Below are 17790 nucleotides of genomic sequence, written 5' to 3' on the forward strand. Positions count from 1 at the left end.
CATGCATCCTCTCCCTTGTTTCCTTTAATCACTTGCATTTTTCATGACTAAACAGCAGTACTCCCTGATGCTTATTTGTGATCTGCTTTCAGCCACCTTCTATCGTTCCTGCGTCCCAGGAGGAGGTAGTTAATCGGCAGGAAAGCAAGAATACTGTGTCTCCTCCCAATGATGAAGAGGAGCCTGAAACCAATGGTGCATACCAATGGTATGATGCCATAGACCACACTGCCGGTGAAACCCAGGGACCTGTTGTGGAGCACCTATATGAAGAGGTGGGTGGGAAAGTTTTAGGAAGGGGAGAGTTGGTGAAGTATTCTTTAACCGTTCCCCATAGGAGGAGGAGGGGTGGGAAGAAGGGAAGGGATAGGGTTGAGACAAGTGATGGCAGTGGGGGGACTGCTATGACTGGGGTTGGAGCAGTAGGCCCTGTGGGTCAGGCGGAGAGTGTGAGTGGAAGAGGAGGAGGTGGTTTGTCGTCGTCTGTGGGGGAGGGAGAGGACTCTTATGGGACTAACTCTACACAGCGGAGGAGTGGTTTTTTCTCCTTCCTGCGATGGTTCAAGAGGGGGAAAGAAGAACAGGCAGAGTGTAGCCGAGATTGTGAGAGAGAAGAAGCTGAGAAAGAAGAAGCATTTGATGAAGTTCTCGACCTCCCGGCTTCTCCTCGCCTACCCTCAAAATTTGGCACGTGGTCGAGCGTTGATACACTTGCCAGCACGAGCAGCTTTGCTTTTGTTCCCCCCACGGATTACCTCAACAGGGGGGTGAATCACTTTGAGTTGGGGATCGATAGTGGCCCAGACACAGATACATACCGCCATAGGTTAAGGTTGAGGGAGAGGAGTCGCCATTTGGATCAAGATTTAACTTTGAGACGAAAGTATCGTTTGCATGACTTTGAAGTGGAGCCCACTCCAGAACTAAAGAGAAAAATCTTGCTTTTGTCAAGTGATGTGGCGGAAGATGTGGAAGGGGAGAGGGAGGAAATCAATAAGTTAAATTTGGAAAAGTGTGTTGTGAAATCAAGTAAGGAGGGATCGCTGAAGTCCCGAACATCTAGTTTTGGTCGAAAGAAAAGGAGAGCTCCTCTGCCTCCTGGATTTGACCTTAGTCTTCCCAACACCCTGGAGCATCCTGGTAAGAACAGTGAAAACCCTGAGCATGGTTCACAGGGCTCTCGACATCGACGAAGTGCAAGTGAATCAAGGACTCGTGGTGGCTATTGTCATGTGAAGGGAAAACGGAAGGCACCCCCTCCTCCTCAGTCACATACCCCTGCAATCCCTGCCACTGTCATTCAACCTCAGCCTAAAGAAGCCCCTAAAACTCCACTGGTAAAAAGTACTCCTCCAACTTCACCCCGTTATGGTTCCTTTGGTCGTAGGAAAAGGGCTGCTCCCCCTCCCCCTGTGAATGCTTGTGTTCGTGAGGATAAAGAAGTTCAGGCTGTTGATGGATCGAGGAGTGCTTTTGGTGAAGGGGGTCACTTGCCTCCTGATGAGAGGAGACGACTTATTGCTAATATAGCTATTCTCCGTGCTCATGCGGAGAAGGGAAAGGTTTCAATGGGTGGTAATAATGTGTCAGCAAGGGGAATGGGTAGCCCACCTGGTAGCCCCCGTATCGGAGAGGATATGAGTAATTTCAGTAGGAATGACTATTTGAGGTTGGAGAAAGGACAGTTATTGCCATCGGTGGAGAAGGCAAGTGAAATTGGGATGGGTAATGCTACTTCAGAGCAGAAGGCCACACTTTCCCCTAGGCCTTGGTATAAAAGAAAAAGCGTTTTACGGGATTCTCCAACTGCAGCCAAAAAGGATTCTGGCCAGTCTCCGACCCCATCTTTTTTCAAGAGTCTTGAGAAGAGGAAACCTTGGAAAAGAAAGGATGAAGATGATGGTGTTGGTTTTGGTGAAGATGAAGATGATGATGATTGGATGCCTGAAGTGGGATATAGAAGACCAGGTGCGATTTTAGGTGTTACTAACAGTCCTGAGATTTCAAGTAAACATGTTGTGGATGAAGCAGCAAGTGATATTGGTGGGGACCAGGGGGAGCAAGGAAAAAGACGCTCCCAAGTGATTTCACTATTGGCCAATATCAGTGAACTTGATCGAGAGGCAGCTGCAATTGTAAGTGAAGAGCGGAAGAAAGAAAGAGAGGCAGCATCAGCTGAAGATGAGAAATTTTACACGGAACCAGAGTTACCCTCTGTACTTGCAGCTGCATGGTCTGGAGGTGTAGCCCAACCCGAACCACTTCCTTTAGGCTCTTCACTAGTCAAAGAAGATATGGTTGTCCAAACTAAAGGCAACACAAAAAGTCTCATTTCCCTGTTTAATTCCATTAGTGGGGGTTCTGTGGTGAGTAGCAGAGAAACCAGAGTGACTACTTCATTTGTGTCAACCACAGCTGCAATGGCGATAGAAGAAGAAAATTCTGAAGAGGAAGAGGAGCGAAAACGAAGTACCGCTGAAACTGTTCAAGCATTAGTGTTAGATGCAAACCGTGCTAGACTCAATAGTCGTAGAGTATCGAGAAATGGAGCAAACTCTTCTGGAGTGGATAAGGTTGATACAAATTCGGTTGGGATAAATAATTCAGATTTGAATGTAGGTCATTCATCTTCTCCTGCAAAGGAAGACCCACCTAAAGTTTGGGTTTGTCCTCGATGCACTCTGGAAAATCCAAAGTGGAGGCTTACATGTGATGCTTGCAACATGTGGAGGTCTTCACAGGGTACAGCTGAAAAAAATTCCTCCAGTGGAGAAGAAATGAAGAGTAAAGTAGTTTCCCAAAGTGGCGATAGAAGTACCAATTCTGATGCAAAAGTGAGTGGCTCAAGCATAAACTGGGAGCTAGAACTTCAAAAGTATTTTCCAAAGAATGAAGAAAAGAAAGGAGAGAACAAGACTGTTGGTGATGTAAAATTAGCATCGTCAAATTCCAGTGCAGACACAAAAGATAGTAAAGTGGATAATAGTATCAATTCTCAACCACCTTTGGGAGATTCTACTACCAAGAAAGAATTTACTGTTCCAAACTTCATCGGAAGTAGTGGGAATCATCAATCTGTAGATGCATTGAAGAAAACAGAGAAAATACCAGAGGAAACTTGTGGTAAAGATGTGATAACTGATGTAGATGAAGTTCGAAAGGCTCGCTTAGCATTTTTTTCTCTCAAAAAAGAAGACGTCACAGAAAATTCATCCTCTAAAGTAGATAGTGAACCGCCTTCTGCTGATAGTACCTCTCAAAAAGCAACGAATTTGGAATGCTCACCTGAGAAGAAAGTTGAACCAAAAAAATTGCCTGTAAATATAACATGTGATAAACCTGAAGATGATCCATCCCGATTTGGGTCTGAGAAGAAAAAAGTGATTGTTAAGCCTGCATCTGTCTCTGTTGATACTCTCAGCAAAGACAAGAAGAGGATAGTTGATGGTGAAGAGAAGCAAAAGCTTCGAGACATGCTGAAGGAGATGAAAAATTCTCTCCCTCATTCTCACCGCTCCAAAGGAGCTATAAAAAAATCATCGGTAGAGAAACAGAAGTTGGTCGAACAATCGTCCTTGCTTGCTGAAAATCCTCCAGAAAAAGTTGCAGAAGCGTATCTAGTCACAACTGAGACAGTTTATGAGAACATCAAGGTTCGTCCCCATCCTCTTCCCCCAGGCACCAAAGTTTCATCTTCAGCTCAAACTAGTGCAGCTATAGTGCGTAGAATCCCTCCTGCTGGTGGTATTCCTCACAAGAGCATACTTTCCTCCATAAATAGCCCCTCGTATCCTTCCCCACCTTCAGCCCCATCACTCTCAACGATTAATAAGGGAGAGGTAGTCATCAAAGATGGCATCTTGTACACTTCTCTTAAAAGGAAAGTCATAGGGGCAGGCACCTTTGAGCTAATCCAGGCGGGAGACTTTGCCAGTATTGAGGCGACCAAGACTGAAGCCAATGGCCTCCCCGTGCATGTGTACGCCAACCTTCCACCACCTGGGAGGGTCCGTGTGAGTGGTGCTGTTGGTCAGGTCCGGCAAACATCAATGGGCATTCCCCCAGCTGGGCCCTTTCCTTCTCCTCGGCAGGACTCCTTGCACCCGTTGAGTGATGAGCAGCCAAGAGGTAAAGCTGTGGAAGCGGATAATGCATGCCCTCCAGTGTCATCCAGTCAGCCCTCCAAGGGCTATTCCACAGGGTCAGAAGACAATAAAGATGAGGAGGATCGACTTGCTGCACAGCTGACACTACCAAAAGGCTTGGCCAAGTTCAAAGGTAGAAGGGCTGATGTTTTGTGGTGCAGAGGTTGAATTTCCCTGCATTGTGTGGAGGGCATGTCAAAGGTTTATCCATGGTTTGTGACCCAGTTTGGCTTCAGCTGTCCATCTTTAAATGCTTCCTTGTACTGCATGAGCAGTTCTGAGGATATTGTGAAGTGTTTGCTGCCTCATCTCAGGGAAGCCACTAACTACCATGGTATGTTACTAACACATACATTTCTTTAAGTATTGCGCCTTAGCAGCTTAATTTATGGCATGGTTGTATTAGTGTTGAATATGAATATGGATCATTTATACTTTGACTTTTAAATCAGTCTCTGTATTTGAAAATTATTATGACAATAGGAAGTTAATGACACTGAGTTTGACATAATTCAAATACATGATCATTAGTGAAATAACCAAATTTGAATGAAATTTTTGTAGCAGCTTTCACCTGTTTCAATTCGTTCTATGAAAAACTTTGTTTCAAATTCATTACTGTGAACCCCAAACACTTAATCCATTATGTTGAATGAAAAATTACAATGCAAAACATGAAAATCACTTGATCTGTTAAAAGCTTTTCAATTGTTTGGAAGCAATTCTAATGTCACCTATGAGATGCACTCATTTGCTTGTGAGTTTGGCATAAGGAATCAAACATATGAAATGAAAAGTTATCCACTGAAATTAATTTAGAGGAGCCAGCCATAGATGCCCCTCAAAATGACTTAAGTCTTTTGGCTACCCTTTGTTGAACTTATTTTATGGTTATTGTGATATTTTCAATTTTTTATTTTCTATCTCATTTGTTACACTCACTATAGGGTAATAAGTATTGAATCTTTAAAAAGTAGTGCAACCTAGTGTGCTAAAAAGCTAGTTCAATGCTATTTAGCCTTACATTGTCTTTCTATCAGGTATGCATTATTTTCATCTTACATTTTGGATAATTTTATCGCTAGTCTATTTATTAATTTATTGAGCATACGTAAATTTAGCTAATATTGCTAAACAATAGTAAAACAAGTCATAGAGAACTTAACCTTTTGTTAGCAACCTATATAGTTAATTGTTTTAATATACTTTTGTGTGAAGAAAATCATTTAAAGCCAAGGTTATATTGCCTACCCTGGAAACCTACAACCTAAGGTTTTGCAGAAAATGATTTTTTTAGCTACTTCCAAGGCTGGAATTATATAATTATTGTGAGCATATTTTATATTGCATGAAACTGTTTTCCTGTTATTGTTTCTTCTTTAATTGTTTGTGTGATTTATGAAGTTGTGAAAATTTTGGCATTAGATATCTAATTTTATAATTTTTTCATGCATGTAATTTATAAAGTTTGATGTTGATATCTCCATGTAGTGGGACTTCAACCTTTGCTTGTGCACTTTGATGACTCAAAGCATTTAACTTGCTCAAAAAACTTCCCAGCTAGCGCATTATAAGTCATTGAGATAAGGTGAAAGGAAGAAATAAGGAAGTTGCTTCTCAAGTAAGCTTGTTATGGGTTTCTTACGGCCTGGGCGACAAACATCCAGAGTAATGGCAAAATGGATGCCAAACTTGAGGCACTTCCGTAGATGCTGTTATTATCCCATCGTTTCAGAGTGTTATTTAAGGCCTTTATGTATTAAAACAATGTTTTTATTATTGGCGCTTCTAAATTATGAGGAGAAACAACATCATACCGCCATAATTTGAAAATCATTCACATTTATGAACTGATAGCGAAACGAAGGTCGTAAGAAAAACACAATTTCACAAGAATACCGACGTAGAATTATATAAAAATGCGGGAAGGAACATCTAATATACGTATTGTAGTCATCGGGTTATCAAGCCATAATTTAAAATTCATCAATGTTTAAATGTATGGACCTTGAATAATTTCAGCTTTTCATGCACATGCCAAACAAGTTTTTTTTACATAATTGGATATTTAATTGGTAGCTATGCCTCATGCTCTTAACATCTGCCGCGGTGTAGGGGATAGTGTACAGGACTTCGGGTACGTAGGTCGCACGTTCGATTCCACCTCGATGTTATTTTTTTTCTTTCCGCCGCATGGATAGAGTACTTGTATTATGCTTTATATCTTCACTAGCCGGTCGCTTGCAGTTATTAAATTTTTTCTATTTACGGGAAAATCTGTTTTCAGTTGTTAAGCCCTTATAAAAACTCGCTTAATTTCACCAATAGCCTTTAAATTCATGTCGAGATGAGCCGCGTAGCATGTGTAGTACGCTGTTCAGCCGCCTTTGGCGCTCCAACAGAAGTGACTTACATTGCCTGAGGATATTTGACGGCATTCCTTACCTAAACGTCCCTAACATCTTACCCTTGCCTTATATAAGTCCCTTAGCTTACGATAAGCTGCTTATCAATTTTTTCCGTAAGAAAACCATAAGAAACGGTTAACTCTCTTACTTTGTGCTATCTGGGTTAGACCACACAGTGTATAACGTTTAGTAACGTTTAATGTAACATGCTGCTAATGCTGCAGAACTTTTTTTAAGTTATTCCCGTTGCATTATTCACTTGCTCTTTGGGATTGTTTTAAAGTCTATATTCAATTAATCATGGTCAACGACCCGGCCCTATTGCCCATGTAGGACTCTGGCCTCTGACTTTTGTGGTCTTCTTCTACTTCTCCCTCCTAGAGTGTTAGCAAAAGCTTTTTCGATTGCCATGCTTTACCCCATTTGCTATACATGACCTGTCCAACGAAGTCTTCCTTGCTTCATAATTGATATAATGTTAGGCTCTCCATACAGCTCGTATGCTACAGGATTTTTTCATATTCTCCATATTCCTCAGTCTATCACAGCATACATCCAATAGTTGATTGATGAAAATTTAAAAAAAGTTTCATCCATTTGTATTCGGTGATTTTAAAACCAAGACAATTATTATCTGCAGCCACTAAATGGAAAGTAGTGTGTCATGCAAGGTTGCATACCCAGCTAGATTACTGAAATTTATTTTAATAATATTATAATTATTTATGCTGCACATATCTCTGCATTGATTCATTAAAGTTTTTGCAATCAACCAAGAAAACTACAGCCGATAAAAATGAAACACTTATAGGAATATAATTCTCAAGTTTTCATGCATTGTATTCCTTTTAAATTTTAAAGGCTTGTGTTTCACAGTTCATGCTCATTGTTTATAAATTATGTATCTGATTTATTGTCTCAAAAATCATGGGAGTCTTTAATGCTAACCAAATATATTCTTTAATATTTGATGTTGCTCCTATTACCGTGAGGGCAACTTTTTCTTTGAATTAAAGTCTTAATTTGGCTACTAAGATGGCACTAGTAGGCATACATTTACAAACATATAATGTTATTTTTTTATAAATTTACAATCTTATTTAATCTTATGTAAATTGAAGACACTTATTTTTCAACTATGCAGCATCTCTCTTACCTGAGGATGGCGGAAGCTTAACAGATCAAGAAGCACAAGGAAAACTGAATCCTGACACGTTAGCTGTTGCAAGACTGCTTCGAAGGTTGGAAGCTGCAATAGCTGGTGGACAGCATGAATCAGCTGCAGTTTTAGCCAGACAGTTGGCCAGGCTTAAGATTAAGTGCTCAGTAACAAGGTGTGTTGAATAAATGCTTGATTAAATTTTCCAATCAATGTGATTTGTAATATAATCCTAGTTAGACTGTGGTTACAGACATAATTCATCATTCAATGTTTTTAATTCTATCATCACCAATCACTCAATCAATTTTTCCATGAATCCATGATGGAACATGGTAATATTCTTATTTGCTATCATAATTACTCAAATGGTACTAAATTTATTCACATAAACCATGGGAAAAGAGGCAGTTCTTGGCTTAAATGAGTCCTAATAATGTTAGTAACCTTAAAAATTCTTCTAAGTAAAATCACATTCTTTGAGATAGAAGCATGTGAGAGTATACTCGACCAAAGGGAAGTGGTAATAATTTATTAGTATTTAATTACTGTGTATGTATAACTCTATGACCTCCAGGCCGAATATCAAGTAATGGCATCAAAGATATCTGTCTATGGTTTATAATTATTACTAAAATGCCTGCAATGGCAGGGTTTTTTTGTTAGCATCAACTGCTGCAGAAAAACAGAACACATTTTTATTTGGGATCCAGTGATTGTAAATGTAAAAATGCTTAATTTGAAATTACAATTTTTCTTGAAGAGCCTGACTGTGACTAATGGTTAACAATGACTTGCTTCAGATGGATTTCAATAGACCTGACCATTGAGGTCATCCATTACAAGAGAAATAATCATGTCATGTCTTGCAAATCTCTTTTAACATTTGTCATTTGCTTGAGCAACTTTGGCAAATTTTTCTCCAGCTCCAGCTGATATTTGTCTAATTTATTATTTCTTTAAATTCTAATGCATTACATTCATAACGTATTAATATTATCTAGCTGGCATCATTTGTTGTGCATATGTGAATAAAAGGTAGGTGATGTCATAATGTTGCTACTTTAATGCCCCAGGTATTGATGCTTTGTACTATTTCTAGGCATGCTAACAACAGACGAAATTTGGTTGGTAATTCACACGATCCAGCAGGAGATTGTGGTGCATCCTCAGTGGGTTCATCTTCTTCTGCATCAACAAAGATCACGTAAGTTAGTCTGTGTTTTCGTACTACTACAAAACACACTGGCGATTAGTTATGTATTGTGGCTAGGATGTCAAATTTTCAATTTCCTCCAAAGTGCTCCTACTATCCCTCAATACCTTTCATATATTCTCTCTAGTGTCATTTCTACCTCTCTCATGTATTCACACTCACCTCCTTGATCCTTGCTTACAAATGTAGTTTTTTTATCACCTTAATACTTTACTGTATCCACGTACTACATTCTTAAGTCTTTTTATTCATAATGTTTTTTATATTCATGTTTCATCCACACACTGCATATAATATACTGATGTGAGCTCTTGTGTATACTAGTAAACTTATCCACCGTGCTGAATGCATGATAAGGCAAAGATAATTGAAAACTATGGTAAAATACTGGAGTTAGGTGGAACTATATGTGTATATATATCAGAGATGGGTCGAATAGCAGATTTCTCAAATGCGAATATCGAATTTGATTATTAAATCATTGCTCGAATATTCGAACACCTCGAATATTCTAATGCCGCCAATACTAGAATTGTGCAAAGAATATCAAACGTATTTTCTTCTATTTCACATGATGAATGTATAAATAAAAAGCTATATATCAAATACATTTTTAAAATAAACTTTTTTATTTGGAATAAATTCCCCACATTGATTGTTGTTGCTTTACATCAGCTATTTTCGGTTGCAATTTTCCTAAGGTATCTCTTTTTGTTGGGTGACTTTGTTTAGACAGACTTGTCATCTCCAAAGCCAACTGAATTTTTATCATTAACTTTATTTGAATCTTGGAAATCACTGATTTGAATCGTACATCAAGAATTGTGGCAAAAGGGAATAATTGTTCTTTTTCTAGAAGATTAAACCAACTTTTACTGGGAAACAGCAAATCGTTGACAAAACCTTGTAGATGAAAATTCAAAAACTTCTTTATAATTTCTAGAAAATTAATAATGCTATTCACAAGTGGGATAACATCAATCAATTGCTTGATAGCATCGCGCTGTGGTATAGTTATGTCTACAATAAACTTTAGTCAGAGGCAGCTAATGTTATGGCATGCTTCTGTTCCGGTAGATGCCTCATCATTTGAAAAAGACTGTTCTTGTGGGTTCATCCTGGATGAGCATAGAATGAGAAGTGGTGAAAATAATTTTTTGAATGTTGGTGTATTGATGCATTCAGCCAAGGGCCCGGGCATATGCTGTTTTTTTTTCCAATATTTAAATGAAAATTTCGATCCTTTATCAACTTTGATGTGTCATTGCGGAGCCGTCATTTAGTATATAGAAACATAACTGACGTCAAGGGAAGCCCGCATTCTTGTAGTCTTCGAATTCGTGATGATCTTTCCGATGAGTGGAACGGTTCGGGAGCAGTAGCTCAATGCATAGCGGAAGGTGCCCCTAAAGTCGATATTTTTGCCCGCCATTTTTAATTTTTTTGAGGGATTTCATGGGGAAAACCGGGGATTTTCAGATTTTTTCCTCCGATCATTTTCGGTTCTTCACGTCGAACGATATCTTTTCATCACTAATCCGTGAATTTGATGTAATTTGTCAATTTGCCTAAAACGGTGCTGCATGCACTAAACAACTAGAGTCCCCTACGCTCTTCCGAGTTAACTACATACGACGTGCGTGCGACAGTGTATGGCACGAAATTCAAAGTACATATTAGAGGTATTCAAGATCGTACTTTGAGCATAATTATTGGAGAACGTACTTTGAGCATAATTATTCGAGATCTCAAATATCAAATACTTTCTCGTATTGAAGGTGTTTGAGTATTCACGGGTACTATTTGTGCATCTCTAATATATATATGATCTTTCGCCAAGCCATGTTGAAGGCATGTTTTTTGTGTTTCTACTGGGATTAGGTATACAATTTTTCTATATGCTTATAAATTCCCTGTAATTTTTTTCTCCTTCCATTGATGTACATTTTATGTAGACCATCATTTTGATTCCTGCATACAAAATTTTACTACAGAAAACTTTGTTTGCACTAATTGAAGCCTACTGTAGAATGTAGATGGCTTTAATTTTCCAAAATTGAAATAATTTTTTCAGGCTGCTAATAATGATAAAAACCTTTGTTTTCCTAGCAGAAAACAAACTGTGTCATGATTTATGAACAGTTCAGTTCTTGTGTTTTTATTAAATTTGTAACCTCTATTAACTTACAGAATAGATATGTATGTGGAAGATAAAGTTTCACATCTGGGCCCTATACCTGTGGTTGTTAGTCCCTCTATGACTGTGGGTGAACTTAAGGCACGAGTTGAACAAGATTTTGAAATTCCTATCGGTGTACAGCGGTGGATAATTGGACGGAGACTTGCTTCCAATGATGAGCTAACATTGCTTCAGCATGATGTAACCAGTAATGGCACCCCTGTCTTCTTATATCTCGTTGCTCCAGCCGGTAAGTTTTGCCGTATTGGGATAAGCAAAAAATGTTGGTTTTGAAAACTTGTTATAATTTTCTTCCATGCTTTTGTTATTTGGGTACCATTACTTTATATTTATGGGGATAATGAGCCATGGTATGAATATTCTCTGATACCTCCATTGAAGCTTTATAATATCCTATTCAATTTTTGTGATCCATTAATATTTTTATTGGTCTTTCATATTTCTAAGATATAGAAGCCAGTGCTTCTGGAACAGCTTCATCTAAAGAAAGCAGATCCAGTCGAGCCTCAGAGAAGGGTGAAGAGAGTGACCATGTGGATGCCAATGAGATGAAAGAAGAGCCATTGCCAACTCCAACTGCTCCTGAGGAAAGAATAATTGCACGGCCCCTAGACGATATGCCCAGGGGCCGAGGCTGGTATTACAACTTTGAAGAAGATCGATACAGCTATTGCTCAGACAGTGATTCAGATCAAGAAGAAGTACAGCAGCCTTTGTAAGCTATTGAGAATTTTTATTAAATATACATACATACTTTAATTTTTTGCTGAAATTGATTGAATTGTTTGGGCTCTAGTATTGATTTGTTAATGTAATTTGCAAGTATAAGGCTGAGATACCCTTGAACTAGATTAAATTGATCAACATTTCTTGGTAAGCTCCACTTCTCTCAATGGCCATGCCTTCTGACAATTGTTATCATTAATTAATCCCAGATTTTGACTCAGTATCTTTACCCATTCAAGAAAGCCATGGAATTTTAATATTATTGGAACCGTGTGAGAATTATCATAAAGCTGGTAGTTCGATTACTGCTTTTCCATAGCTTTCTTGAATGCTTAAAAAAAATAGTCGCGTCAGTCATTGAAAGTCAGCTTCTGATATTTCCAGTTTGCTATCTTCCTGTGAGGGGTTACACAGTGGTGTCATGGTGCCGGAATGGCGTTCCAGCACTGGTTAACTGAAGACATAATAGTCAAATAACACTTTTATCAGTTTTGTTGCTACAAAATTTCAAGTGTATGCATTGGTAGCAGAAAAAATTGTAATCAAATATAAATAATAACTTGCATTAAAAAAACACACAGAGTAATATTTCTCTTCTAAAAAAAGTTAAGGAAAGTGTGTTCCAGCTCTGCTAATTTTGCCATGATGTCACTTGCCATTCCGTGAGCTGCTATAGCACCAGGTCATGCTACATACTATGTACTAATTAACCTATTGTGGTTTACCTTTTTGGGGATTCTTGTTCTATGAAAGGACACCATATTGGTACTAAATGTTATTCATGTATAAATTGGGAATAGACTTTCCTCAGCTGAGTTTTAAATATAATTAATTGCCTTGGCATCTGCTGCTACATAGTTATGTTAATGAGGACTGGGTCTTGATCTCTGGTTTTATTGTCTCTTTGAGGAATAACTATCATTTATTGTCTGTTGAAGGTATAGGCATAATATAAAAGGCATTCGCGATACATTCATTGCCACAGAATGACACAATCAACAGAGATGTTAATTGTAGTATTTTTGTATGTATTATCCTTTATCATCCTTAATTTACGGCTACCTCGTATGCCACTTTGATTTGCTAGAATGTACTTTGTCTTCTAGGCAAACTTCTCAGGTCAGTCAAAATCTAACGAGACTCGACGGTCAAGTTGAAACTACTAGTAATCCCATTTACCAGCCTCAGGATGGGGTTAGACTAATAACAGCTGATGAAGAAAGTGAGGAGGAAGAAGAGGTGGAGGAATATGAAGAAGAAGAAGAGGTTGAAGAAGTAGAGGAAGAAGTGGAAGAAGAAGTTGAGGAGGAAGAAGAGGAGGAGGAAGAGGAAGAAGAGGAGGAGGAGGAGGAAGAGGTAGTCGAAGGTGCAGCAGCTGTGAACACTAGTAATGCTGATACTGAAAAGAATGTCGCAAAAAATATAATTCAAAAAGATCAACCAACCGGCACTCTTCAACTAGGTATGGCTTTTTTTATTACTTTTTCAGTGGTCTGGCTTTGTTTTCATTCTGTTGCATCTTTGCTTCTTTTATCCTTCTTTCATCCTCCTTTTCTTACCCTTTCCATCTCTACTACCTGCTACCTATTTATGTAGTATTTCTCTCTTGTAGAGTGTGGCCATATTCATGCCTACAAACTTGCTTAATTTTGTCGGCATATAAGATTTTTTTGCATTTTGCCCATAAAAATGGTTTACTTACTGCAAGGTCTCAAATTGCCCTTTTTGCAATATCATATAACTTCTCTTATTGATAATGAGTGTTAAGATTCATGATCACTATCTGCATGGCCCAGGCAAGCAAGTATTTATTGCCTTCTTGGTTCTGTATCAGGGATGAACTGATATCAATACAAATATTTAATTTTTGCTGATATTTTTGTGAATGTTAGAGTAAAATCTCCATACAATGAATTTGTTGAGATCAGAAAAATCATAACTTTGCCGTGAGGGGTTTCATTGTATAGTTAGTGTTAGGGATGATCGGATCAGATGCATAGGATCCAAATATCCGCAGATGTTGCCCTTCACCGGATACACCATATCCAAAGTCTTGAAAAACATCACATCTGGATCCAAACTTTTAAATTAATGCTTCAGTGAATGCAGCGTCCCATTAGAGTGGAAAGAGTTCTCTCTTGGCATGCGCCAGTACCCTGCTAGGCTTGTCCTACTCATGAACCATTTTGTTTAAAAGCTCTAGCAGGGGTTATGTCACAGAATTTCAGCTGTGGAAAAATTTAAGGGAAAATATACAGGCATAAAGTGTATCTTCTCAAGAGATTGAACAGCCATAGGGGAAGGCTCAGCGCTGTAGGATTAACCAAGTTGAAAGTAACTACGTCTAAGATTTCACAAAATCACGAACCCTCGGCCCTCTGCCTCTGACACTTTTTTTTCCTCTCCGAAACCAAGCAGACCATAAATCATTAGCTTTGAAGGAAAATATCAAGTTACTTGAAAACAATGGAAACGTTATTCATCCATCCTCTGTCTCACTGCCTGACCTTTTTTAGTCTACGTGCTTCAAATTCACCCCATTTCTGGAGGCAACTGGTATGTGAGTCACCTATTGGAAAAGATTGTAATAATAGCTTTTGGAAATTTCGTGTGTACTTCGCGCAAGTTCACGTTTTATCACGAAAGCCTTTAAGATTTTTGATTAGGCTACACTGCGTTGCAATGTTTCCCCGAGGAACGTATTTGCGCTATATCGAAATTGCGCTAATCGAAATTGCGCTGTACGAGACATGCACGTGATTCAAAATAGAATGAGATTAAACATTTCTGACAGTATATTTGTTTTTTTAAGCTCTAAGTAATTGGCTCAAAGCTTTCTAGTTACAACAAGGCTATGCCAATATTCGATGCTGTCCAAACAGTACAATTTTCTAAGAAATAAGAGTTGCATGAGCACACCCACACAAGACGAGACAGGCCAGAAATGCAAACTGCTGCCCAACCCCTGTCAAGGTTCATCCAGTAATTAAGTATAACACAATTAGCTATTTATATTTGAAGAAAATTTTAAGCCAGGTTTTTCCTTTCTCATTCCTACAACGCAGCAAGAAACTATCCCTGTGCATGCACAGAAATGAGTAAGAGCAAGGAGTGGATAGCTAACTTAACCCTCCCAAACGTTCCATACCAAAATGCCTATTATTCAATAACCTTTTCCCTCTGGAAGGAAAAATAACTACACCCATGTCTCGTACAGCGCAATTTCGATTAGCGCAATTTCGATATAGCGCAAATACGTTCCTCGGGGAAACATTGCAACGCAGTGTAGCCTAATCAAAAATCTTAAAGGCTTTCGTGATAAAACGTGAACTTGCGCGAAGTACACACGAAATTTCTATCATTTTACGCATATTAATATTATTGCTTGCCTCAAAGCTTCTTTTTTGTTTATATCTTAATCGAAATCCATTGCTGTGCATGGCCAAAAGTGTTACTCGTCATTGGGTCCAGATAGCCGGCCTACCGAAGTAATTTATCTCGTCTCCTTAACAGAATGTTAATAAATAATTTAGATCGTTAATTAAGCGTGGGGCTAGTGGAAATGATTTTTTTTTCAGCAATACGGTTTGAGACGTATTTTTGCCGTCATAGGTTATCTGGCGATTGACTTCCAGGTAGAGGGTCTATGCCGTCTACGCTAAAGCCTTCAAGGTCATCGGTATTCACGGGGGAGAAATGGAGCGGTGGCCGAGTTGCGCATGAATAGCATCAACACATAAAAGGGTCCGCTATAGAGACTCAAACACAATGGCTTCGTTCCCTCCCCGCAGTCATAGGCCTTCTGCGTCTCAGGAATACAGTTCGGCAGTGGAAGGTGATTTAGATAGAGCCATACAGAGTAAAAACCAAGAGAATATGGCAAAAAATAGGAATGCGTGTAGAAAAATCAAGAATTTATCAAGAAAAACTATAAACCTAGAAGAGGAATTGAAAGAGGTCAATTGCTTTGAAAATGGAGAGCGTCAAAGCGATATTGCACGGAAGTTTAATCTCACGATGCCTTATTCTGAATAAAGACGAAGTTAAAACATCAGTGATCTCAGCCGCACCAACTTCAACCAAGCGGTCTACACATACGGAAAGTTCATAGAGAATCAGTACAAAGAGACGAGAGTGGTAATCGCTCCGAGACATTTAGTGAAAGCTCCGGTTGGTTCCAGAATTTAAATGGCAAGCAGGTATTTTCAGTGCGGCGATATCAGGTGAATATGCAAGTGTTGATAGTGCAGTCACCGCAACATTTTCTGATGAACTCCAAGCTGTGATTGAAAGTGGCTCCTTTCCCCCTCAACCAGTTTTTAGTGTTGACGAGACGATATTGTTTTGGAAAAGAATGCAATCTCGTTCATTCATTTTCATGGAAGGAAAACCTGGCTCAGGTTTCAAGGCATTTAAAGACTGTTTCACGTAGCTGCTAATGACTCGGAGGACTTCAAATTAAAATGATTTATCATTCATAAACTCCGCTAGCTATGAAATGGCATTCAAAGTAGCATTTTCCTGTCATTTCGATGAGCTACAAAAGGGCCTGGGTGACACAATAGTTGCTTTTAGACTAGTTTGAAAAATCGTCAACTGCCGGCAACGCATTACGATCCCCTGAGATAGCAGATGTTAGCCCACCCGCACGACAGGAGGGAATTTCAAAAGCACGTAAGAATTTTTTTTAGCGTGAATAAAAGTCTTTGAATGCGTGCATACTATTTTTAAAGATGCTTTAAACTATAAACATTTATATAAATAATGTTTTCTTAGGCTTTTTATGGGAATATAGATGTTTTAGAGGAAATTCAATACCCAAAACCTATATAGCATATGCTACCAGGAACGCATCCCTATCTTCCCAATGATAAAACGCTCTCGTATAACGCAAATTCGTATAGCGCAAAGACCCCGAGGAACGCATCCCTTGCGCTATACGAGACATGGGTGTACACCCTTACTCTACTTTTTATATTTATTTCGTTTGTTTCTGATGGAATTGGCCCAGTAGTCTGCTACTCTTTAAGTGGCCCAACTGGTTTGGTACACTGACAGAAAAAGTACAAAAATTCCTGTAACAACTAATCTGGTTTTCTATCAATCTCTTCTTCACTCACCTCCTCACAAACATAAACATGTACAGGATCATCTACTATCCTCATACATACTGGCAGCTTTCTTGCTACTTCCTGAAAATTATGTAAATATGGATGGAAAGAATTACCTTTAAATAAATGCAAAATACTAGGTTTTTTCTCATTAATTCATTCAAAGGGGGTTCTTTTCATATTTTGGGACCAAGCGCAGAATTCATTGCAGGGAGTTTTCGTAGTCAGAAATGTTCATTACAGTAGGTTTCTTTGTGTGTGTTGACTGTTGGAATGGTCTGGGACTGGAACAATGGCTTTGCAATTGGGAGGTTTCCTTCAAATTTTGCTGTCTGGGGGTTCGTTTTATGGAGGTTTTATTGTAGTATCATACATATCAAATGCAATACTAAGGAATCTAATTTTTAGATTTTTACCATAATTCAGTCTTGAAGCATTGATTTGTGCCACTAGAGGGCTCTAAATACTGAATGCAGTCCGGCCTCAATTCATAGAAATGGTTCCAGGTTCCAAAACTTTGGTTCTTTGAGCTATTTTTCTTCATTCAAAGCCAAGCATTTCTCTTCCATTTTTATTTTTTAATCTGTTTGCAACTTCAAATCCTTCAGAACTTTCCTTCAAATTTTCTATCCTGCATCAATTATATGACGGCCCACTTCTTGGCAAAATGAAATACATGTATAGTTCTTGACGGTTGAAGATCATGTCTTAAATTATGCATCTCTTATTCCTATTGCTCTGCACTCCACTTATTTTTTTTCTAATTAATCCATGAGCAGTTTACCCTGTGCTGTTTTTTCAGCCCCTGGTCTTCCACTTCGCTGT

General features: G+C 38.7%; 1 protein-coding gene across 1 annotated transcript in view; it reads left to right on the top strand.

Annotated features, from left to right (window-relative positions):
- LOC124155241 overlaps nucleotides 1-17790 on the top strand; it is a 56914-nt gene that overhangs the window by 16306 nt on the left and 22818 nt on the right. The window contains exons 5-11 of the mRNA XM_046528958.1: nucleotides 93-4278; nucleotides 4315-4479; nucleotides 7698-7887; nucleotides 8815-8919; nucleotides 11119-11357; nucleotides 11576-11843; nucleotides 12961-13316. Coding sequence (XP_046384914.1) covers nucleotides 93-4278; nucleotides 4315-4479; nucleotides 7698-7887; nucleotides 8815-8919; nucleotides 11119-11357; nucleotides 11576-11843; nucleotides 12961-13316 — 5509 coding nt within the window. The remainder of the gene's footprint in view (nucleotides 1-92; nucleotides 4279-4314; nucleotides 4480-7697; nucleotides 7888-8814; nucleotides 8920-11118; nucleotides 11358-11575; nucleotides 11844-12960; nucleotides 13317-17790) is intronic.

This window comes from Ischnura elegans, chromosome 3 (assembly GCF_921293095.1).
Source record: "Ischnura elegans chromosome 3, ioIscEleg1.1, whole genome shotgun sequence".
Lineage (NCBI taxonomy): Eukaryota > Metazoa > Arthropoda > Insecta > Odonata > Coenagrionidae > Ischnura > Ischnura elegans.